The following is a 25,466-nucleotide window of genomic DNA, read 5'->3' as shown; positions in this document are numbered from 1 at the left end:
GCACTAGCTATGGCGGCCGAAGCTACACAGCCGTCGGTTGCATTGGACTTGTCTAACACAACAGTAATCAAATGGCGTAAGCGACATTGCCACTTACGTGACCTTGCTCGTTGGGCGTACCCAATCTTTCACGCATGATGACTGTCAACCTTAATAAAAGTAAGCCAGGTACAGCGATTCTTGAGCGGTATGGTAGTGCCATCTAGGAAAACAAGGCAAACAAGGCAACAAAAGACGCGTTTCACCATTTCCAGCAGCCTTAGTCAACATACTAGCTTTTGTTTTAGGTGCCTTCTTGAGTATGTCTGCTGATGTCATGAAACACATGATTTAGCGGGTGAATTAAAGTTTGGCTTAAAATCTTAGATTTCTCAGTGAACAAAGCATCATTTGCTGCTGGAAAAATGCTGGGGGCACTATCAAGCACCAAATCTTTCGAATAAAAAAGAACTTGTATTTTGTCTTCATAGCCTCTTTGATTGTGCTCTAACAGCACCAAGACAAAGGGCAGAAAAAGAGGACACAGGACACACGCTAACAATTGAAATTTAATACACAGAAAAAAACATATACAGATGCAAGAAAGAAAAAAACTTCACACAGAGTGCAGTTTTCTTAAAGATATCTGAAAAAGGAAGAAGAAATGACAAAATGTTTGTGGAGTTTATGAAATGGCACTGGCAAGACAAAGAAAATTCACCTCATTTTCGGACGTGTGTGAGGCCTGGCCGCAACACAAGTGTAGCTTGCAGTGTGGAACACTTCGGCAATCCTTTGGGTAAACTGATCCTTGTGTTTGAAAACTACGTCCATGCCACTGAAGCACGGTACGCATCCACACGCACCACAGTGCGAGGAAAAATGCACATGTGTTGTGCCATTTCGGATGCTGTTCTTGTGTACCGGCAGGAGTGTACCTACGGCCAGTCTGGCTCACGTACACAGCACCACAAGGTAGAGGTTAGCAATAAACGATTTCCAGCCTGCACAGAAGAAAAAAAGAAGTGCTCAATCTGGCAGCCACTCCGTTTGCGTGTCTGCATCTTTGCTTTCCTGTCATTGGTAGGGGCACACACGTGCAAGTTATAGGCAAGAAAACTTATGAACACCATAACAGCCTGCTCACTCCAGGCCATGAGAAAACTGGTGTGCATAGGGTATTACTGCAAACTTTATTCTTTCTACATTTTCCTGATGGCTCTCAACTGTTTTTGTTTTGCCTCACCCACTTTTCTACACCCTGGCTGACAGCTGCCAATTTACAAGCTGGGTACTGTGCTGTCTCAAGCCTATGTTTTTTTGCTTCAGAAAACTCTTTCCAACTGCATGGAAACATGCACACAATTTCAGTATTCCTCTTTTTACCAATTTTAACTGTCCATAACTGTATTCCAAATGGAGTTGCAAGTACTACGTCCAACAGACATGCCCAGTTAGAAAACAGCTTTAAATCCAAAAACTGGATTTGTCCGTTCTCCTGTTCTTCAGATGTGAAAGACAGACCACACCTGTTCTTTTCAAAAAGCTCCAAAATTTTACAGTTCTTTTCATCAAAGTTGTGCCCCTCAATAAAGATGGGGTAGTCATTCAAGCTCTCTCATGGAAGCCTGCCAGGGTAGTCAACAATCCTGTCCAGGTTATCAAAAAAATTCTCATTTAGGCCTAGTGTATGTTGCAAAAGTTGCCCCCTATGCACACACTTGACTTCTGGACAAAGAGTTGTTGTTCCCAGCCAACAAACATAGAACTCAAGCAGAAAGTGAGGAGCTTCATGAAGGATTAAGTTGGTATACCAGCCTCATTCCCAGACATTACCTAATCATTGTCGTCCCTGATACTGCTTTGTGCAAACTTTTGAAGCCTGTCTAGGGAATGGAATATTGATTTGATTGATTGATTGTAGGGTTTAACGCGCCGACGCAACGCAGGCGATGAGGCGCGCCGTAGTGGAGGGCTCCGGATTAATTTTGACCACCTGGGGATCTTTAACGTGCGCCGAAATCTCGCACACACAGGCGTTTTTGCTTTTCGCCTCCATCAGAAAAGCGGCCGCCGCGGCCGGGAATCGAACCCGCGACCTCGTGCTCAGCAGCGCAACGCCTTAGCCACTGAGCCACCGCGGCGGGTTAGGGAATGGAATAAAAAAAGTTCTTGAACGTCAACACTGAAGACCATTCATTGCCTTAGATTTTGATCCTTCAAGTAATCGACAACACCTCTGATATTGGCACGATGTATGGATGAGCGTGAACTTGCTTAGGTGAAGCTGCAGACAACCGGACACAACCTGATGCCACATATATTTTTGGGTGACTGTGGTTTTGAATGGAATACCTGGCTTATGGTTTTTGTGCTAAAAACAATCCCAAGTGAAGACCTTACAACTCTTTTACACGGGAGCATACTCTTTGCAAATACCATTCATTTAACAGAGCCATGGCTTTTTATAGTGGAGCTGTTATAGGCTTACTCCCGCGTTTTTTTGTGTTCGCAGAACCAATTGCCAGAGATTCTACCGTCCATTGTTAGCTGGCTGTCTTTAGACAAAATGAGCACAGTGCAGCCTGTAATTGTGCAAATAAGGGAAATTAGCATCTACAGAGGCCTCTGACGAGGCTTCTCACTGCCCCGACCTTGTGCCTGCTGTATGTGCTGTAGTTGGAGGGAAGGCTTCTGCAGTCAGGCTTCTGGCTAAACTGCAGCGTGGACATCGACAGCAGATGGCTGCTGGGAGTATGTGATGGTAAGTGTCCTCTGGAAGCTTGTCCACATGCCAGCACTGAAATGCGATTGCGTTCTTCTCGGCTTGCACCCGAAAGGTTGCAGCGTCATCAAAGGGAAGTCGGTCGCATCGCTGTTGGTTGCTGTGGGGCGGTGGCAAAGGATCGAGACTATGCAGGGAGACCTTAGCTAGTCTCTTCAAGGCGCACAAAGTCCCAAGCAGGCTGGCCTACTCTGGCAGATTGCAGTTCATAGCCGCGACAGATGGCCGGGCACATGTTTGAACACCTCGTCGAAGTGCCTCCACATAAACTGGACCCAAGTGTTTGTACAACCTTGAGAAATCTGGCGTTTTTCATACACCTACAAGCATGGAGTCTGAGACGGCATGGAGACAGCAGGCATGCCTGCAGATCAGGGAAGAAGAGGAGACAGAAGGAGTAGCAGAGGACAGGTGCTGCCATATCAACGCTCACTATAGTTACTGTGAACACAAGACTGCCATTGCAGTGGAACAGATCTGCAACAACAGTTCTAGGAGCGCACTTTTGTTCGAGCTCTGAGCAGGAGCAGTACGCACACTCATCTACTGGCGCCATTTTGACAGTAATTATAATGTGCAGTTGGCACTATGCAGAGCGTGTGGGGCCACTAGGGAGACAATGGAGCATTCGGAGGAAACATGAGGACGTGAAGCCCTGTTGCACGGCAACACGTGTTTAACATTAGAGTGGTTGTTTACAGCCCACTACCCACTTACAGACCTGTAAACGTAGGTAGGTAGGTAGTAGTACCACTTTCTTTTAACATTGGGTTCAGGGTAGGCGGGTGGTAGAGCCTGTGAACGTCGGCTCGCGCCTGTCTAATTGCACTGCATTGGTGTTGCTAATTACGCAGTACTACAAGCCGAGACAAATCTGCAGTGGTCGGCTCTGTATCGAATTCCACCTGGATGGAACGACACAAAAGCGCTGCTCTGTCTTTTGTTTATTTACATGGCTTCATTATGCTGAACTTGTACGAACTAATCCAATTATCGATGTTATACTTTCTGTGACTTTAATGAATATTTTGAGCCTGGGTATTCAGCGCAGTTGTAGGTTATATATGTCCTTACCATGTTCAGGGGAAACTTGTGCCAGTTAGATATGTGCATGGTTTTGTTTCGGCGATAATTGGTAGGGATGAATTTGGTATGTATATGATGCTGTGGTTGCTTGTGAGCGTTTCCCTGTGGGTAGTCCATATGATCAACGCGAAATCTTGGCTAGTGCCGCATCCCACCAAGCTGCCTTTGCGTGTTCGAGTGAGAGGGTCATTGAGAAGAGTGCGTTCTTCTTGATGTATGAGTTTGTCAATGTGGCGGCCTTTGGGAATGCATGTTTTATACTCAAGACATATCTTAGCATTGAAGTTACCAGCCACAAGGTACATGAAGTGACGTGTAGAACATATAGTGAACACAGGGGTGAACTTATCACCGTGTTTGTGAGGGGAGCTATATGCATTGGCATTAGTGTTTTTGTTCCACATAGGCTTGTCGAGTTCCAGCGTAATGTAATGTGGGTGAACGTTCTGTACGTGTTCAGACAGTGGCAGCTAGGTGGCATGAACAGAGGTACCTGTTATAAATAAGGCTATCTCTTCCTTCCTGTCTGTGATCCTCACCCATCTCCCTCAATCTACTGGGTGTGCGAGGTATTTTAGGATGCTATTCTTTATCTTCATAGACACCAGCAGGCTCATCATACATATGTAGGCGTGCACCTTCTTGTTCGTGGACCCTTGCGCTGCTGAGCACGAGGTCGCGGGTTCGATTCCCGGTCGCGGCGGCCGCTTTTCTGATGGAGGCGAAAAGCAAAAACGCCCGTGTGTACGAGATTTCGGCGCACGTTAAAGATCCCCAAGTGGTCAAAATTAATCCGGAGCCCTCCACTACGGCGCGCCTCATCGCCTGCGTTGCGTCGGCGCGTTAAACCCCATAATCAATCAAATCAATTGTTCGTGGACCCCTTATCCTTCATACTGCGCAATTTGTTCAAAGATGGACGCGTACAAGCTGACGCTGGAAATGAAACGGCATACAGTCCTCGTCGCCACGGCCGTGCACCACAGCGACTTGGAAATTGCCACCTTTCTGAATGCAGCGAAGTTTTTGTTTACAAGGTGCAGACAGAGCTGGGGCGGTATTCTCGTAACTGTCCCTTTTGAAAACGTCCCTTTTGAAAATGTCCCTTTTGAATCCCTTTCATTGTGACGTACTTCTGGTTAAGCAGTGGGCGTTGGCAGTAGGTTTGTTGCGCTTGCGTTACGTCACTTCCGGTTGTTTGCTTTTAGCCAATCAGGGCTCGCCTTAAGGGACACTTTTGAAAGGGACGCAGAAGGGACAAAACTCAAGAATACCGCCCCTGATGTGTTGTGGCAGTGACTTGGCATCTTTGGCAAAAAGGAAAAAGCACAGTCTTTTCTGATGGAGGCGAAAAGCAAAAACGCCCGTGTGTACGAGATTTCGGCGCACGATAAAGATCCCCAGGTGGTCAAAATTAATCCGGAGCCCTCCACTACGGCGCGCCTCATCGCCTGCGTTGCGTCGGCGCGTTAAACCCCACAATCAATCAAAAAGCACAGTCAGCAATCAGACGTCGCCAGAGCCTCTGATTTTCTCCGTCGGCTGCAAGGCTGCATTAACATTTATACACAGTTACTGCGTGGCTCTAAAAAGTGAGTTTCTAATAATTTATTGCAGCGAAATACCACACAGTCGTGTCACATAAAGTTATTTAAAGTATGCTGTAAATTCATTTTTTGTTACATTTTTCTAGCTTCGTTTTTTTTGTAGTTTTTGTTATGCAGTACTCTTTGCAAATACGAAACTATGACGGAATCTTTTATTTGCCTCATTAACTCTATAATTTGCCTGTCCAGGGCAGTTTCGAATTCCTAGGAAGTCAAAAACTGATTTCTACTATTATGCTTGAAATAGAAACTCTGGCCAAACAGAATTCAGGGATACTCTGGAGCTCGCTGTCGTGGGCAGTCCGAAATGACTAATAAAAGAAGCCTTCTAAACTCATGGAGGAAAAATATATGCTTTTATTGCTTTTATCTAGTTATTATACTATAGTATTAACTCTATGCACGTTTATTGACTCATCATCATTATCACCTTTTCTCCGTGATTGGCTCTATGATATAGGATTGGCGCGGCATGCTGCGCGGTTGGCGCCATTTTCCCAGCCCGTGCACGTGGGATAGCGAAACTTTGCAAAGGTGAGGTGAAATTTTACAGCGGGCCTGTCTTTATATGTCTTTATAGGTCTTTGAGATGCTCCCGCGTAACGCAGTTTACTAGCTAGAACGCTGTATGAGTGTGAGTTTTAGCCCAGTTAATTCGTTCGCACGTTTAGCAACTTTATGAAAATCCATTCTGAGAGGCGTATATATGGACCCCAACTTCATGAAACACGTTCTTTCCACCGCCCGCATGACCTCAACAGTCTCCGCGAGATCGCTCGGCATTCACTGACACGTTTAACGTGGGGTTTATATAAGATTGCTCAATTGCACTGACGTTCACTGAAGCTGTCATGTTGGCCTACGGTAGTCTGCACGGTAAACGGCTTTGAACTTATCTGTGGTCTCTAATCTTTAGCAGCACCTATAAAGCTGAAATCAGCAGGGCACAAGGAAGAGCAGTGGTAACGTCACGTGCAAGCCATGTCTCCCCAAACGGCCATATCGTCACCGTGTGCGAACCTAGTTTCCTACTGATTATAGATATTGTAGGACGTATTTGTCATATTGCCCCCCCCCCCCCCACTCTTATTTTTCACTTCTTTCAGAGACGTGAGCCTACAGCCCGAATTCTCTCTCGGCACAGCCATGACGAGTTCCGTCATGTTATCGTATCTGCAAGCACGCGTTGCACGCAACCCTGGCATAAAGGTTAGAGAGTTGCCGGGTCACATGGCTCAGCTACCAGCGAAAATACGTGCAGAGAACGTTGCTAATGAGATCGCCATTCGCAAGTTTATAAAAGAACACCCTGAGGTATTTGAGATCGACAAAAACGACAGCGTGTTCGTGCGGCCAGCCGTAGCCAAAGATGTCACTAGTGGCGTCTTGCTGTCTCATCTGCAGAAATGCCTTGAAACCAACCAGGGGATCAAGCTAAATGAGCTGCCCGGCTACCTGGACCCCCTTCCAAGGGAAGTTCGTGAGAAGCACTGTGCTAATGATTCTGCCATCAGGAGCTTCATAGAAAAGCACTCTGAGGCGTTCATAATCGACAGTAGCGACCGCGTGTTCATACAGCCAAAGCCAGCAACAACGGTGCAGGCACCAGTGGAGGGCCTTACCGAACTGTGCAATGTCAGCGGCCAAATATACAGGACCTTACCTGCACGTCGCTTCATTGGAGTGGAGAAGCCTATAAAGACCACCATTTACTTTGGCGTCAAGCAGTTTGAAGATGGCCGGCACAGTGATGTGCATTCTGCTGGTGTAGCAGTTGGTCCAGACAGTGTTGTTCTGGACGCAACCCGAACATCCGGGCACAAGGCACCGTTAAAAGCCACACATGTGCGCCGGGTCAAACCAGTGGTCGTCAAACGGGCTCCCCGTTTGACGCCGCTGAAGGTTGAGCCAGAGAGTGGTGATGATTTGTACAACCAGCCAGGCGTTATACACACTGTAAAGCCAAGCTTTGGCTTCATCACATTTGGACCAAAGAAGAAGAGAAATTGCAGCTTTTTTCATAGCAGTGTTGTGGAGAAAACGATAGCCAGAAGTTGCAAAGACCTGGCTGACATATTCACAGTCGGGGACAGGGTGAGGTTTGATGCGGTACCCAACACCAAACCGTCCAAGTGGGTAAAGTGGAAGGCGACCAGTGTGTGGCACAGTTTCCCTGAGGACGATGCTGCTAGTTATCAGGAAAAGGGCAGTGCCAGCGAGGTCTTCATGTCTGAGGGTGAGGACATTGAAGAGCTTTTAAACGGTTGCAGTTCGCTAGACTTCTCAGACGGTGAAACTGAGGATTACCCTGTGGGCATCCCAGACTGGGAGGGCCCCAAAGCACGCACCACGGGTGGAAGCCAAGAGCCGTCGGACCCTGAAGCCCACGTGCCCTGGACCACTCGCCAAAAGCTGTCGGGTGTCAAGGCCGCTTTTGTGCGCGTGACCGAAAGGACCGGCCAAGCTTCTTGGCTGGACGAGGACATTTTCGTGCATGTCATCATTGATGTGGTGTACCGCAACGGCAAGCAAATCAAGTCTTTCGAGGAACTGTATGAAGGCTCCACATTCAAATCAGTTGTGGATGTATACATCGATGCTGTCAAAGCTCGTGAGGACTTGTGGGTGGCAACGCTCGTGTGGACCGGAAACAGACCTGCCAAACTGCACGTCAGCCTCAGTGAAAACATTTTCAACAGAATTCTTGCCGAAACAGTGCGCGAGAAGGAGCTTTCAGGCCAGCATAGCACCGAGGGAGCAAGCCACAGCAGCGCTGATGCTTCACGCGCAAGTTTGGCGGCGGCGCCCAGTGATTCTCAGCTGTCCATCACGATTTGTCCAGGCAGCAAGGGCATTGTCACCGACATTCAGCAACGCGTCGCAACCTGCAGCGTACAGGAGTCTGGCAAGTTGAGGGACCTCCAGTTCACCTCTTTCTACAAGGATGGCACAGCCTACATGTACAACTTGGACAAGGCACTCAAGAAAGGAGATGCGGTCAGCCTTGAGTACATGGTCGGTGTTAGCCAAGGGAAGGAAGAAGTGCACTGCGACCTTGTCTGGCAAGGACAGAAGCCTTCAGGCGTGCTGCAGCTAAGCCCTGAGGACTTTGCCGAACGGCTGAACAACCCAGCACCATCACAGAGCAATACGCCGATGCCGAGAGCAACAAAGCAGTTACTGTAAGTGGCAAAATGCTCTTTTTAGAACACATGGTTTATAGGCAGATCACATTTTGATTGTTTGGGGTGACAGGTGGCTACCCTGTCTTGTGCACCAAGCTGAGCTTCATTCATTGGTGTGACTACTTTTGAGTGAATGTAAAGGCTGCCAACTATTTTTGTTTCAGTCATGGTTTCCAGCCACCTTTATTATCTACACATCAATCAACCATGGTAGTAAGAGGGGCTTTTTGGAATGAAAGGTTGCGGAGTGGGCGAACAAAGCGGTCTCTACTTTGCCTCTTGTCGAGTTGAGGTCTCGCTGCTATTGCTGAAAGTCTCACCGGCGTTGACATTGATAGATGCACTTTGATGACTGAATGGGCCGGACATCTCCGTCCTGTTTAGTATTGGCAGGGCAGGGGTAAAGACCTTTGGCTCTGAACAGAACAGGACATTGCAGGTTGGAGCACCGTAACCAAAAACTCGCACTTTTTGCTGTTGGTTTGTTGTAAACAGCTATTGCTTCATTCCCCAAGTTGGTGCTCCATTTCTTTGTGATGTCTGCTGTTCCCTTTACCCTGGATCGAAGGTTGAAAGTGATGGACGTTTGCTGAAAACTCAGGGGAGGGCATAACACTGAATTCAGAACCACAAGTTTTTAATGCCTCTTCTGTGTTTAGCCTTACCACCTTAGTCAAAAACAGTTGACTGCTAAGTGCACCCCTGTCTTATTTGTGCAGGCCTGATCCACCCAAGGTCTGCTCCGGCGTGACCCGAGACGGAACGTGCAAGCCACTCTTGAGCACTGCCCAGCTGTTGCAAGCATCAGGCATTGTGATGATAAATGCGGCCGGACAACAGCTGAGTAAGTTCTTCATGGGTGGAAATGCTTTCTGGTGGGAAATTAAGCAGGTTCCTCAAATTCTTGTTCCACTCCCTGTGACTTTGTAATTTCTTTCCTTTTTGTCCTAATTTTAAGGGTGACAGGTGTAACCACGGAGCAAGAACAGGAGCGCCGACTTCGCTCTCTCCGGCGGGCTCTTAATGTCCATCACTCGCGGAACACAATGTAGATGACGCAGCAAATGGGCGGCCGGCTAAGCGACCGGGGTTCCCCGTGCGCCGGCGGGCGTGTTGGCGGAACGCATTCCGTGGGCTGTGTCGTCTGCTTCGGCGACGGTAGTTTTGTGCACGGACTGCTTTGGGCCTGCTTTGGCGCCGCTTCGCGTTCATTGCGCACCTCCCTCGCACAGTTGATTAACTTGTTCAACGGCACCTTCTGGGTAACCCGGACCCGAAGGAATTGAGTGGTCATACGTCAAAGATACGTTAAAGATTGGTTTGCATGGCGGGAAAACAACATGTAGAGACCACATTCAAACAACTGGCCTCTACAGAAACGCTACCTTTTACGCACCGCTTGCCCCGAATCGGACTCCGTTTTCATGTAGAGACCACATTCAAACAACTGGCCTCTACAGAAACGCTACCTTTTACGCACCGCTTGCCCCGAATCGGACTCCGTTTTCTAAATTGGTGAGTACCATTTCGGCTGTGTTTTAACAGGTTTTACAAAAGGCGAAAGGAGCAACTGGTTCTGATCACTAGCGATTATAAAAGTTCCCTCCGCTTCTTGCAGTTCTCCAAGTTACGTCCAAAACAGAGTGTGCCTAGAACACGGGCCGGCACTTACACGCTCATCAGAAAAGAAAAGAAATGCGATAACATCACCCGTGACTGCCCGCGGCTAGCAATCTGCTCAAGATCAGGTCCCTGACAGTGCGGTCTTTTCACAAGCCTTCATTTCGCGATATTTGAATTCGTCCGGACCCTATATCTCTGTGGTGATGACTCGCCGAAAGAAAAGGTTTAACGAGCCGTTTGATTTGCTGGTCAGCCCCTTAAGAAAAAAAAAAAAAAAAAACGCCGGGAACCATGGTAGGCAAAAAAATTGCAGCCATACAATCGCGGCGTTTTATTTGGAGTTTGCGGCGTTATCGACGAGATAACACGACCGTAGAGCGACAGTGAACATCGGGCGGTAAGTTGTGGCATAAGTTACAATGAAGATTGCGTTTGTATTCTTTGGTTCTTTATCAAGCTGACAGTGTTTTTGTATACTTGATACAACAGGGCAGCCGTCCAATCCAGTCATTGGCACGGAAATATGCATCATTGCCGTTCGCCGATGGAGACTCTGCGCGACCTTTGTAAGCGTTGTTCGTGCGCAGAAGCAGCATAAATAATTAAGCACGCAGCCGGAGAGCAGGCTAACAACAGAGGGTAATCTTTGTGCTGCATCGATTCGTCGTAAGCAGAATCGCGCTAGACTGTATGTTGTGGCATTCCATATTACTCTTGCTCATTCTTTGGTGCTTCTGAAGTCGTCGTCGTTCAGTTGCGTCTTACATCTGCTGGGTTAGTACATTATTTTTAGTGGGTCTTCATAATGCCAAAATAAACGTTCCCTGATAGGGAATAAGCGATCGCCATGTATGCGGTGGCATGCGATTATCTGCGCCGTCTATCGCGGCCGTGCACGGGTGTTTAAATTCCGCGCGTGCACGCATGCCTCCTGCATAGTTGGACAGTCATAAGACAGACGTCGCTGTGAAAGAAAAGATGCCTCCGGGGAGAGCGAAGACGGGAAGAGCCATGTACAGAGGCACAGCGACGAGAGGGTGAACGAAGGAGGAAGAGAGCAAAGGGAAAGCTGGCGGCCGGCGGCGCGTGGACATTATCGGCCCGAGCAAAAGATTTTTTCTGGGCCACAGTCGGCGCTCCTCTTTATATCTTGCTCCGTGGGTGTAACTTTTTCAATAAAGGCAGTTTAGCAATTCTGCATCATTCAGAGAAAAATAGGAGCAGAATTTTACCAACTAAAAACATAAATTACGGTCTCATTTAAAGCGATGAAATTTCATCTCAGTCGCTGTAAAGATTTTGGAGCAAGGGCGCTTCTGCATTGTTGTGTTACTGCCAAGATAGCCGTTGAGGGGCTAGAAGTGAAGACTAGCTATTTTTTTTTCTTCAGTTGCAGCTGTTGTATGCCATACGGGAAGTTGCTAAGCAGAGCAGATATCATCCTGGATAGCAACGAACACCTGTTTCATTGAATACTGTTGTGGATTAGTCTCAAATTTTATCATCATCAGGTAGATTAATTCAGTGTTTCTTGTTCTTGCAGTAGTTTTGTTTGTCTACCTGTGTGCACAGGGAAAGCATTGTGGGCTTTTTTTTTTGTACTCATCAAGAAAACAAAAGGTCACCCTAAGAAAATGTGTTCTATATGGTTTGTTGGGACATGTCGTCTCTCACATAAAGGCCAAAAGCTCATCCTCTTGCCAAAGGGTGGTGCTGGGGGAGTTGGAAGAGGAGAAAGGAGCGAACTCTTTTTTGACACCGTGTGAAATGTCCACACAGCTGCAGCTGCCCTTGGCCAGCGCCTTCCGGGAGCGGCCATTGCACCAGCCGAATCAGTTGTGCGCTGTGCAAACGTAAGCTTGAGAGCTCGTTTCTTGTGTCACTTTGCCAGTCCTCTCCCTCTCTTGCTGCATGGCTGAAACGCTGTTCTCCTTTCCACCAGTCTGTTGGCACGTCTGCACCCACCAATGTCTGCTCTTCATTGCTGGCCTCGTTTTCTTATCCTAGCTCTGTTCAGGCTTGAAAATCCGCGGTAGAGAAGAAGAACAAAAAAAAAAAAAAAGAGCAGCACGATTCCTTAGCACTCGGCCAGTCTTGCTGGGTCACAGATGAGACGTTCTGGTCACATAAACAGCCTGTCCGCACGGATCGAGTGTTAAAGAGATTGTGGGTGTGACCGTGTTGTGTTTGTTACGTGGGTAGGTAGGTGCTCAAATGTCCACACGAAACAGCGGCATTCTGCCAAGGGACCAACAAGCCCAGTCGTGTGCTTACAGGTGAAGTGCCATGTAAGGCATTAAGTGAGGAGTACTTCATTTCGTGGTTGGTATCTAAGCGAGCATTACTTCGCTTCATGGTGGGTACCTCACACTGCTAGCAATTGGTTGACACAAATGCTTTGTAGGTGGCGAGTGTTCCATCCTGATTTAAAAGTTTCCTAGCACTTCTAGAGTGTTTCTGTGCCCATAGCATACTGCTGGAAAAGCGGTCCCAAAGTGTTGGATTTTCTAAACACACTGTGTGCACGGCAACTTTCTAAGAACGGGATGAAAGGTCAAAGAACAGTGTCCATGTTTGTCATTTTCTTCGTCTTTTCCTCCTGTACTTAGTAGTGTTGTTTTGTAAACTTTCCAATGGCGAGGCTAACTGGACATTGTCGTCTACGGCATTCTGCCTCTACTCTTGAGGTTAGAAATTTGATTCTCAGCCTTCGAGGTTGTATTTCTAGCAAGATGAAGTGCACGGAAAATTAGTCTACGATTATTTGAACCCATAATACGGAAATCCAATGCAGCTGCTGCTGCAATGGCATTGTGATTCTACGACATTGTGATACTTCAAGCCTTTTACTCACTCACCAAATATTGCTTCAGCATCGCTGTATTTGTATTTAGCGTAAGTGCACTGTCTTAATATATCCCTGGTGTATAATCGAATGTACGCTGTCGTCAAAAAAAAAAGAGAAATGTTGCTGTATTTGTCTTGCATTTTCTTTGCCCATGGTTGCTGCTTACTTCATTTTGCCTTTCTGTATTTCTGCAATAGCATGCAAGTGTTTGGTTGTGCTACAACTTGTGAGACTGTGCGACACTTACATGGCAAACATTGGTTGAGACGTTGCTAGTGGGAATGAGGTGCAGTGTATCGCATAGCTAGCAGTCGCATTGGAATGGAACTCCTACACACTTCAATCGGAATCTGGTCTTGGAGTGTTCTTAGGCAGGCATCATAATGTGTTAATTACACAACAGCCTCTGAAAGGGGGTAGGTGTGTAAAACATTATTTAGCGCTAGTGGGTTGTTGTGCAGCTAACATGTCAGCAAGAGGGGATGATCTCATGCATTGAAGAATTGACAAACTGAACAGTACCGAGCGCTGGCAGTAAACCAATCTGGTGGCAAACACCGTCTTCTCGGATATGCATATGTTCTACACCTATGGCGTTCACATACGTGGACGCCGCCACGACAACTCGCTTTACAAACCTTCTGCTGGTTGTATTGCAACAAAACTCGGATAAAAACAAGACACACTCCTCATTTTTAGGTCCAACACCAAATAATGAACAAATTCTTAGGAATTTAGGGGTAATGTACCAAAAAAGTGGAGGTACCCACCTTGAGGCGTGGAAAGGAGGACGCCATGTTCCTGTGCACATTTGCTGCTGTTTCTTGATAGCTAGCCATCTGGCAGTGTTTTTATGAAACGCCTGAGTGACGCGAACATTTGAACTTGATTTCGCGGTGAGGCATTCACTAAAACGGTGGCAGTTCACTGGTATGTTTTGTCCACATATGTGGATGGTGTGATACAAAGGGTTAAAATTGGACAGCTCCAGGGTAGATTGTAGTTTTCAACCTTAAAGCACTCCTGCGTTGTGATGGATTCGGAGTCAGGCAGTTGGGTTGACGCCTCGTTGTGTCCTCTTATCCGAGAAACTTGAGCGCCCAGCCATCTACAATCCCCAGGTGGTTGCTGGTGATGGAGACAAGCGCACACCTCCGAGGACGAAAAGTCCACATCACGAGGGATCGGAGCCCTCGGTGTTCATCTACGAAGGCGCCAAGGGGACCATCGTGCGAGCTCTCGAGTCCGTGGCCTGGGCCGAGGTCTGGGAGGCCGGATCGTCGCTGGAGGTCGAGTTCATGAGTGGCTGCTTCTATCAGGATGGAGAGGTCGTCTTGGAGGACCTGAACGAGGTGCTGGCCAGGGGCGACGAGGTCACGCTCGACTACATGGTCAACAGCAGCACGGGCAGCCGCACGAAAAAGGTCGTGCACTGCGACCTCGTCTGGCGGGGCAGGAAGCCAAGAAAAACTGCAGGCAGGCTGGCACCGGACGAGTTTGTGAGGAAGCTGAACATCGCCAAGCCGTGTGAGGGGGTCGTGGCCTCCTTTGACGACCTCAGCTCGCAGGTGTAAGTCTCTCCCACCTTGTGGCAAAGGGATGGAGTGCAGGAACTTGGCGGTAGAGCTGTATGACAGAGGATCCAGGCATTAAGGACACTGTTTCCGTAAACAACCTCTGGCGATTTATCAAGTGGTTCTGGGCTGTTCCCTGAAGTTGACTCGCAAAATGGAGCACATTTGAAAATGTCATAGAACGATGTAAGATCAGTTTTTATTAACGTTGTATTCGCTGCAGCTCCAGGGAAACAAAAAAAATAAAGTAGAAATATTAATTTTTGTTCTTGCTCTTTGTCCTGTTCACTCAGAGTTTCATTAACCACGTCGTCTTTGACACGTGTAGATCCATTGTTTCGATGCCGCTTACAGGCAACTACTTTTTTTTTTACCTTTTTATGAAAGCTTTTATTTTAATTTAGGATTTTTCTTTAAATACTTGATCAAAGGCTGCCTGCACCACCCCTTATCCAGCATTTCTCAGTTTCGTGTTCCCACTCTGGCGCAGTCATATAGCAAGATTGCAAAAGAACGCTATGACAACAGAAAAAACATTGAGGGAGGAAAAGGAAAGAGGGAGTTGGAGAACCGGAATGGAGGTCGTGAGCTTTTGTCTTGTTACGACGATGCAGGAGCTTTTCTAGGAAGCAACTCAACGCTCTGCTCTTCACAACAGGGAACAGCAGCGGGATGGCAGGTCAGAAGACAACCGGGCGCTGCTTGTGGAAGTGGAGTCATTCGGAAAGCTGGGGTCCGTTAAAACCGGTGGCATCAACAGCAACCTCTCCGTAGCCTCTTTGGACAAGACGAGCTGCAAAAAGGCTGCACGGGCAGCTGCGACACCTCTCACCACCACAGGTTAGGCTGCGCTTGATTGATCTATTTACCGTACTTACCCGATTCTAACGCGCACTTTTTTTCCGGCAAAATAGGCCGAAAACTCGCATGCGTGTTAGAATCGGATACGAAACTGAAACTGCCGAAACAGCGGAAATTTCGTCCCACCCATCGCCATCTCAAGATGGCATCAAAGCTTTTAGCAACGATTTTTCAGATGCAGGAAGCATAGGCGCCTAGGCTTTTCTATTGGCGTTCACACAAATTGTCAAATTGTTCCACTTGCGCGCTTAAGGGGGGAGGTGGCGATCGGATAAACTTTTTTGTTTTTTGACATGAGTAATGAAATTTGGTAGGCACATTGGAAAACACTCCAAATGGTGAAATGTGAAATTTTAGGATGATACCTTCAGTAGTTTTTGTGTTACAGAGGTGTACATGTTGCCCGCTCGTGGAAAGCCTAGCAAGGTATTGACATATGGTAGGAAGTTCAGAATACTTTTCAATTGTAGTCAAAAGAACACTACAGGGAATGACATTCTTCGATTTTTTTTTACACTCTTCATTTTTTTTACAGAGAACATTATTTTCATCTGTACCCAGTAGTATACAGCTGACTCGGCCGTAAATGTCACTTCAAAAAATAACTAGGCCCTAAAATGAAAATCCAAGAATGTCATACCCTGCAGAATTCTTCGAGGACTGAAATAAAACAGACAGTGTCAAAATCCGCCCAGTGGTTGCCATGCTATCCTTTCCACGAGCAACGAAGAACTCGTAAAACGCACTTTTGAGAAAACGGCTCTTAAAGTTTACGAAGGCTTTACGCTTTTTCAAACTGCACCAGCAGCAGAGTCCTTGCTGTCCTTGCTTGGGGACAACCTCAAAGACCTTTGCCCTTTGATTTGGTGCATCTGGGAGGCCTTCCTGGCCAATTGAAGGTTTTCATGTGCAGGCCTTCAGATGGATGTACTACAAAGTTCACTATGGGCTGCTAGGGTACCTATACTTCACTTGATGTGTGCCAAATGCATAGCTGTCTCCAAAATGAAGAGTGAGGCATGGTTTCGTCTTATATTAATGTGCCACCAGACTTTCAGCAGATTTCTGGGTGTCATAAGATTGCTGAAGCTACAGCTTAGTACATGAGGCTGTTCAGTGTCAAGAAGTTATATCTGGGCACCACAAGCATAAGATGAGCTATTTGAAAGCAGAATATAGTTTTTTACACAATTACAACATTGATTATTATTACCATACCATGCTCTTTACCTTCAGGAGAATCAATGATTGCAAAATAGACAACAGAATTGCAAACATTTCAAAAATAGAAAACCCAATAAAAATATCGAAATGTGAAGCGCTGCAGCCTTACGGCGTCTTTGTTAATTTATTTAACACTGAAAATATAATTTTGTAATCCCAGACTTCGTTGTACGAACTAGTTTAGAGCCACGGCAAAAGTTTCTCAAATAAGCTGGGTGACGGTTCATTGCACCCCCCCCCCCCCCCCCCAAATCTTCTACGCGCACGTTCCCCACGACCGTAATTTAGGTAACCTTGATATGGTTGGCAACTTTGCTTTTCCCATTAAATTTCACTTCGCGTACATCAATTATTATTACTCGCGTGCAATAGCAACCGATCCATCGGCCGCTGCCCGAACACGTCGCGCCAATGGAGCGCGCGCCGCAACTTCTGGCGAGTTGGCCATTTCATTCCTGAAGCTCGCGAGCACGCTGTGAAACACAGCAATAACTCAGCGTTTTATAACATCGCAATGCTCACAATGCGTCCAAAAGTTCGCTTCACGAACCGCAATTGTAGACGCACGCACCGCGCTTCCCACTCAAGGACAGACCACGGCGACGTCGCGGGCACGTTTTCGATGCGTCTTTCGAGCCGCGCACTTCCCTATTTGGCGCACGATCTCAAGCATTATCGCCGCGATAATAGTAATGTCACTGTTTAGTACCGCAACAGCTAAAGTGAGCAAACTGCAACCGAGTCGACCAGGAAACCTTGAAAACGTCGGCGGAGCGCAGTGCGCGTAAAATGCGCAGCAGCCCGGCGGCCATGTTTTTACTGTCATGGCGACGCCCAATCAGGAGAGCCGTATCAAAAAACGCGGCCGGACAGCCAATCGCGTGTTACCATCTATCGGTTGCTTCGTTTCACTATCGTTCTCTTTCTGCCGTTTGTGCGTTTGTGAGCGAGCGATGACAAAAGGACCGACCGGAAAACGAAAGTTAAAGAGCCGGCCGATCTAACGCGACCAAGATGGCGGCGCCCGGTGGCGTCGTTCCTAGAGTTCCTGTATATAGCTCCCGCAGGGAGCTAAGAGTTGCGCGACCGACCGCCATCTTTGTTATCCGGATTGCTGCGGGAAAGCCGCCCGTCGCGAGTGAAGGAGCCTCGCCGCCACGCTTCCGACGGCGGCCGACGCGCGGTGGGGGCGCTTCGGTCGGCGGCGCCTTACGGCGGCTACGCTGGATTCCTGGGCGGGGCGCGGTGCCGCCCGCGTCGGTGGCTGCGGCGCAGCCGTAGTGGGGGCTTCTCTGCGCGGCATGGATAACCGGAGTGTCGCAATCACGGCGGCGCGTGGAAAAGGGTCGCGCAACTCTTAGCTCCCTGCGGGAGCTATATACAGGATATCTAGTCGTTCCGGAGATACAGCGGTGCGAAAATATTTTGCCACCCCAGACGATATAAATATTTTTCTTTGGCACTTCGCGATCGTTTGCGGCGGGGAAACTTCGTGAACGCATAGAATATAAAACGTGCAATCCGAAAATGTGACTTCCGAAAAAACGATTTTTTGGTTACTTTTCGCAATCTGATCCCCGCGTCCCCCCTGAATAACAGCAGTGGCAGCAGCGGCTCTCACGCGTTCAAAACGAGCGGTCGGCTGAAGTGTGTGCCTCTGGAGAAACTCGTAGGATGGGCGTGCGAGGCGTGGTCCACGATCCCATCGACAATGGTTGAACGTTCAGAAGTGTGGCATCACCACGAACACGCTTGACGGCACCGAGGACCGACGAGGAGTGAGATGAGTGAGATTACTCCGGGAAATAAATCGCCCGTTTCTCTCGCATTCGTTTGTCTTGCTCACAAAGTTCCATGCACGTTACAATCGGAGGTGCAAGTTTTTTCGGTTTTTTGCCTGGAAAATCAGGTGCGCGTTAGAATCGGGTAAGTACGGTATGCATCATGTGCATGTAATCAGTTCACCAGTGAGCTCATCCTAATGCCTTATTTTCTATGCGCGTATCTTTGCAGAAGCAGTTGATGCTGCTCGGTCAAGATTACCAGCGGAAACTGTAAGGGCCGTGTTTCGCATACCTCAGCGCATTGACTTTTAGGGCTTTACATTTGTAGGCGGCATATGAAGCGGTGGAAACGGGCTGCGGTACTCAAAGTATTGTCACTTGTGAGCCTGTGCAGTGGGCAAGGGAATGGAGGTTTGTTGGAACAGGCGTTCTGTAATAGTGATGGAGTTTGCTGCCAGCGTTTTATTTTTATGAATATTGTTGTTAGTAATAGTATTGTTGCCTCTGCTCTCATAATCGATTTTTTTTTTTTTTAAGGTATAGTTCAGCTTTATATTGTACCTCTTTTATCACTAGGTACTTCAATGCAGGTGGCGGGTTCATTTCCCGGCTGCGGCGGTGATAGAGGTGAAAGCAAAAACGTCCGTGTGTACGAGATTTCGGTGCACGTTAAAGATCCCCAGGTGGTCAAAATAATCCGGAGCCCTCCACTACAACGCGCCTCATCGCCTGCATTGCGTCGGCACGTTAAACCCTACAATAAATCAGGTTACTTCAATGCGGCATTTCTACAGCAGCCAAGGAGGTGTTCAAGCTGAATTCTAAAACTGTGAGGTATACTAAGTTGGCGCTGTGGGCAGTCGCCTGTCTTCCACATGAAAAAAACTTGATGGAGACCAAGCGAGGGAAACTGATACAGCTGTGCGAAACCAGCCGCAGTGATTTATGAGAACAAAATCACATCGTATGGCAGTTTCTTGCATTATTACAATAGGAAGCGGATACTATTTATCGAAATTTGCCTCTGAATAAGAAAAATTCTGTTCCACTTTTGTTGGTTGCATTCAAAGAAACAGTCGCTCTGTAGAAGTTAATCCTCACGTGTAAAGCTGCTAGGCATGTGCGAATATGTGGAACCTTATGATATCAAAGTGAATAACGCAATATTTGATTAGCCTTTGAATGAGATATCAGCATACAGAAATTTTAAGTAAATTTTCGGTGTATTTTATGCACCGGCACTCTGTGCTCTGGCGACTGGCTTTCCTGCACTGTTCCGGTGACTTGAAGGTAAACAGCAAAAGAAAGGTACTTTTGGGCAGGGCCTCTTATCTCCTTGGCATCAAGCCATCGCTTTGTCTTGCTGCTCTTTTCACATCCTGATAATGTGGTCAACTCAAGCCGTCTCGGTCAGCACTCTCTAGATAAGACAGTGCGGTTTTGTAGGGTCACAGACCCTAGGTCACCGGTTTTCTGATCAAATTGTGCATAAATTGATCTTTTTTTTTTTACCTGTAATATCCCTCTTTGCTTTCCATACGGGACATAGGATAAATGATGAATTTTTCTAGCATCACACTCTTAGACACAGAGATTAAGCAAGCAGACATTGACACTGGGCACCAGTGTGCATTTGTATTGATTGTGCACGTTTGTTATGCATATGTGCCCTGATTTCAATCTCAACTTTTTTGTACATTTATACATTTATGACATGCCTTTCTCGGAACACATATTTAAGATTCGCAAAATATTTTTGAAAACAAGATTCATAAGTTGCTATTGCAGGGTAAGGGAGTTGTGAGCGATGGTAAAGCAGGGATGATACCGTATTTACTCGAATCTAGGCCGACCCCCAAATTTAGAAGGTCAGAAAATTAAAAGCTTACCTCGAATGTGAGCCGAAGGAAAAAAAGGCGCTGGACTGAGACTAGAACATGCACTTTATTACGCTTGCGGCGCTTGTCGTAGAATGTTCAATGCTCACTCGTCGACATCGGTGCCCTCATGGTCGCTGTCCTCTTTGTCACTGTCCTCTTCCCACAGCGTACTGTCCTCACTTCCGTCCAGCGCGTTTGAAATGCTGCACTTACGGAAGGCCCGCACAATTACCTCGGCCGGAATTTCGGCCCATGCTGCGGCGACCCAGTTCGCCAGTTGGCTGAGTGAAGCACACTTGATGCTCCCGGTCAGTGTCAGTTGGTGATCTTGCAGCATCAGCCAGTCGTTGTAATGCTTCCGCAGCCTGTCCTTGAATGGCTTATTGATGGCCACGTCGAGCGGTTGTAGCTGGCTTGTCATACCGCCGGGTATTACCGCAATGTCCGTACCACCCTCCGAAAGCGCGGACTTAACGGCATCTGTCAGGTGGCCGCGGTAGGAGCCCAGAACCAGGAGTCCAGAAACAGCAGAGCACCGGCACGTCACTGCCAAACAGTCTTGACCCAATCTTCGACGAGGACACCACTCATCTAACCATTCTCATGGGCTCGCACAACGACATTCTTAGGGAAAACTTCCCCGGCTGGAAGAGTCTTCCTCTTAAAAATAACGTACGGCAGCAGCTTTTGCCCATCGGCCGTGCAGCACAACATCACGGTGGTGCGCTGCTTCTTGTAGCCTGCAGTTTTGACCTTGTCTTCTTTCACGCCCTTGTTGTTCGCAATGTAGGCCACAGGCATGTCGAAATACACCGGAGTCTGGTCTGCGTTACCGATCTGGCCCAGTCGGTACTCCTTTTCTACCCACTTCTTGTTGATAAAGCGAGTGACCCTGCTGGCCTTGAACGGAGTCCGTGCGACGCCTCGTACATTTGCGATCTCCCTCGCCTTTGCCTGTATAATCGCCATCGTCACAGGCATTCCACCCTCTCTTTGGTGCCGAATAAAGTCGGTGACATCCTTTTCCACCTCGTGGTGTCGACCTTTCTTGGGCCCTGTGAAGACCGTACGCTTGGCAGTGTAGCTGAAAAGTTCATTCTGGTGCTCCCTCCATCAGCGCACGTTCTTCTCATCGACGCGGAATTTGCGGTGTGCTTCAAGGTTTGAAGTTTTCTCGGCCTCCAAGACTACTTTCCGCTTAAAAGCCATGGTGTAGTGGCACCGCTTGGTGGGCGCCATTGTGTCGCGAACACGGGTGCTTCTTGAGGTCACGCAGCGACGACCGAGTTCACAACATTCAAACAAGCAAAATGGTGCCTGCAAACCTGCCAGCTGCAAGCTTATGGCCGCGAGATGGCGTTGAGTGGCTAGCGGTGACAGGAAAGCCGCATCCTCGAATCTAAGCTGACCTCCAACTTTCGTGTAACGATTTTTAAAAAAAAAGTATCGGCCTAGATTCGAGTAAATATGGTAGCACCACAAAGTAGTATTTGTGAATCAGGCTAATTTCTCTTGCCTTGCATTGTCCCATATGCTTTCTTTTCTTTTTTTAGAGCTGACGAATGTTTATGAAACTGCCATTCAAATTTCTTGTTCATAAGCAAATTGTCCCATATATCTTATCAAAATATTCAGTTATGCCCTAATTGTATTAATGTGCTGAAGCAACCAGTCAAGAGGTGAAAGCGGCCCCCATTTAAAATGTAATATCAGTAAAGCTAAGAGCAGCCAAAAAGCTTCTTTGCACTTGTTTTATGGTGCATTAACAGTTTGCAAGCCTTTTGCACAAGCCTTTTATTTTTCTTGTGTGTAGTTACTGCAGCATGCTTCAGTTTTCTGATTGGAATTTGCTCAATATTTGATTTGATTTGCAGCTACTTGAATAAAATCATTATTCGCTTCATATCCACTTTAAATGGAAAAAACACTGTTCGCACACCCCTACAAGCTACCCCTACTAAACTTCTTTTGTCTAATGTGAACCTTCTCTGTGCCTAGGTCGATGCACTGCTGCCGTTCGTCGCAATGGTAACGGATCAACTTCTGGCTGAATTTCGGAACGAGCTTCACCAAGCAATCACATCTTGCATGGAGCTGACCAGAACGGCCGTTCAGGGTAGCACAACTGAGCCATGCAGTCCTCATCCCCCAGCAAGCCCTTCCATTCAAGACGAGCTTCATCAAGCACTGGCGTCGTGCATGAAGCCAGTTCTTCAGGACGGCACAACGCAAACGGACGATCCTAGTTCCCCTGCCATGAACCTTTCTGGTGAACTGACTCCAATGTTCTACAGCCCTTGCACTAGCCCCAGCTGGTGTCCGGTGAAGCCATTTAAAAGCTGGGATCCTTTGCCTTGCATGGAACCATCAGGTGCTCCGTCCATCGACTATGACAACGTATCACAGCCGGCAGAGTCGTCTGGGGGACCTCTTTCTAAAGACAACGGCGCGAAGTCGGAAGTGGAACTGCAGACAACACAACTGGAGACCACCCAACTGCAGATGCTAGAACTGCAGATTACAGAACTGGAGACAACAGCACTGGAGGCAACAGAACTGCAACCAACAGAACTGCAGACAGCACAACTTCAAACAACGGGACTGCAGACAACAGAACTGCAAACAGGACAACCTCAAACTAAAGAACTGCAGATGACCCAACTGCAGACGCTGGAACCGCTGGTGGCGGTATTCAAGGAACCTGCAGACAACAGTGCTGCAGACGGCAGACTTGGAGGCGACGCGGCTGCAGAATCTCAGGGAGCGCTAGATGAAAACGACGTTCAAGACCTGTTGGAAACATTGGAGGGAAATACAGCAGTTGTCTCGGGCTGCCATCCAAAGGACACCGTGGAACCATCGTGTAGTGCTGTGCTGCAGAAGGAGTGTTCTGATGAGACGCCAGAAGGCAGTGATGTCTTGTGATTATGGCCTGTTTGGCCAAATGGATTATTGTCCTATAAAATCAATTGGAGGCTTAAATTAAGGCAAGCTTTGGGATGTCATTCATACTTCCTATAGCTATTGATGGCCTCAGCTGAGGCAGTGATGTCTTGTGGTTGTGCATTTCTGTTTGGCCGATCGGATTGTTGTCCTATCAATTCAAGGATGAAGCAATGTTTTGTGATGTTATTTACGTTTTGTAGTCATTGCTGGTTTCGGATGAGGCAGTGATGTCTTGTGGTTATGCATGTTTTTTTGGCCAGTCGGACTAATGCTTCCTACATAGATTTGAGGCTCAAGGCGAATCTTCTGATGTCATCCGCATTTCATAGTTATTGATCTCAGGTACGCTGAAAGTTGCAAAGAAACAACAGATTTTTGATAGACCACATGTGGTAGGCAAAGTACCGTCCCTATTAGAAACATCGGTGAGGGCTTCTCCGTACACCCATGCTCTCAGCTTACGTAATGCAACCTTTGAGCCTTATGGCAATGCCCTACAGGCCTCAATTTTTAGTTCAGTGCTCTATGAGGGCATAATTGAGTTCAATGCATTATCAGTGGGTGTATTGCTCTATTGCTGTTAAAAAAATGGCAACGATTGCATTTTAATAAACTTTCAGGTGTGGATTTTAATTCTATCGTGTATTTACTCGGATGCATGTTTGTCAATTCATCATAACTTCTCCTTTGACTGCAGGCCACTCTTAACCATCATGGCTTCATTACACCATTTACACTCACCAAGCTGACGCCAAAGCCCACACTTTATGAAAAAAGAAGTCTTTTATGGAATGAAATTTTTAATGACAAAATGTCCTTACCGTTACGATCGCACAAAACCCCATCTTGGGTGTTCCCACTAAGTTGTATTCCATCACATATTACTAATTGAGCTTCCAATGCCGAATTCGCGAAAATTGCATCTCCATTGCTGCACATAAAAAAAAAAAGGAAAAGCTACCCTTGGATCTGGTGGTGCACATTGTGCAGTAACTATGATTTGCCTTGTAGCCCAAATATAACCTTAGTGCGTAAAGCTGCAATTTGATTCTGTTCAAGTGACCTTGGTACTCTGCAAAGCTTGCTGTTCCATCCATTATTTTGTTGTCTTGTCAGATGATGCACTTTCTTAATCAGTTTTTTAAACAATGTTTAATCCATTTTCTTCTTTTACTTCCTTTTTGTATAATGCATTCATTTCTTTTGTCTCTCTCCCTCTTTACTCCAGCAACAATTTACTATAGCCCGCCGGCAGGCTAGTAGATGCATTCATTGCAACTTTAATAGCACCACTCTTTGCTGTGTAGTCTGCATGTGTGGCCTGCAAAGAAAAACTTGGCAGCCCTGTTTCTGTCAACCATTGCTATCCAGACCTTTATTCAAACCTCTGCACTCTAAAAACAGCAGGTCAGACCTACAGGCCATGATGTGGTCCTGTCATGAGCTCCAAAATAATACAAATGCCAATAATAGCAATTCAGATATCAATATACTTCGAAGATACAATCTTAAAACTATGAAACAATGGGAGACTGAGTATGCTCAGCTTTACACAGGAGCCACAACATCAGTCCAGGTAGCCGAAGCCATATCACTAGGATCCAAGGAATTCTGGCTGACTGCTGAGGGAGGGAGACAGTCTAAGACCTCCTATTATCAGAACTTCTGTCGGGCATTGGAAGTTTTTTATCTCTCTCTCTCTCTCAACAGAAATTACCAAGTTTGAATTGTCATATAAATGTTTAAGCCACTTTGCTATACTCCGAGCACCCTTAAAGTCGGCTTCATTAATACGCACAAGAGCTTTACTGAGAAGACTTCTTTCCAGGAGCCATAAAAGCAACTTGATACGATGTGTAGGAAGGCATTAATACCCCACAAGATGGCTTGTGTCCCCAGTAAAGACAAAAAAAAATGTTCAAAGGTGGAAGAAAAAAAAAGGAAGACAAAAATGCAGACACAACAGGCCACAAACTGATGCCATGTCTTGTGGCAGTCCACCATTGCCCTAGTAGGCGCTTTGTCACAGCAAACTCATTGGGGTGGGTGCCACAGAAACTGAACAAATGGAAGCTGTGGTACTC

At 47.1% G+C, this 25,466-nt stretch overlaps 1 protein-coding gene and 1 long non-coding RNA gene across 2 annotated transcripts; one reads left to right on the top strand and one right to left on the bottom strand.

The window, feature by feature from the left end:
* LOC144154942 (uncharacterized) lies at window positions 1–14,298 on the bottom strand. Its single transcript, XR_013319483.1, has 3 exons — window positions 13,884–14,298; window positions 701–983; window positions 1–625 (listed from the first exon to the last, which is right to left on the bottom strand). It is a non-coding gene; the product is annotated as an uncharacterized LOC144154942 (long non-coding RNA).
* Fog (folded gastrulation) lies at window positions 5,918–24,616 on the top strand. The gene is made up of 8 exons (XM_077686084.1): window positions 5,918–5,991; window positions 6,564–8,639; window positions 9,362–9,486; window positions 12,045–12,118; window positions 14,235–14,683; window positions 15,346–15,527; window positions 18,786–18,826; window positions 22,435–24,616. The coding sequence occupies exons 1-8, from the start codon at window positions 5,930–5,932 to the stop codon at window positions 23,359–23,361; spliced, it is 3,936 nt and encodes a 1,311-aa protein (XP_077542210.1). The 5' UTR covers window positions 5,918–5,929; the 3' UTR covers window positions 23,362–24,616.
* The last annotated feature ends 850 nt before the right edge of the window (window positions 24,617–25,466 follow it).

Source organism: Haemaphysalis longicornis, unplaced genomic scaffold (genome assembly GCF_048455015.1).
Source record: "Haemaphysalis longicornis isolate Haplotype H1 unplaced genomic scaffold, Haemaphysalis longicornis Haplotype H1 scaffold_1, whole genome shotgun sequence".
NCBI classification, from domain to species: Eukaryota; Metazoa; Arthropoda; class Arachnida; order Ixodida; family Ixodidae; genus Haemaphysalis; species Haemaphysalis longicornis.
Note: the sequence above shows the minus strand (reverse complement) of the source record. Positions and strands in the feature narration are given on the sequence as shown.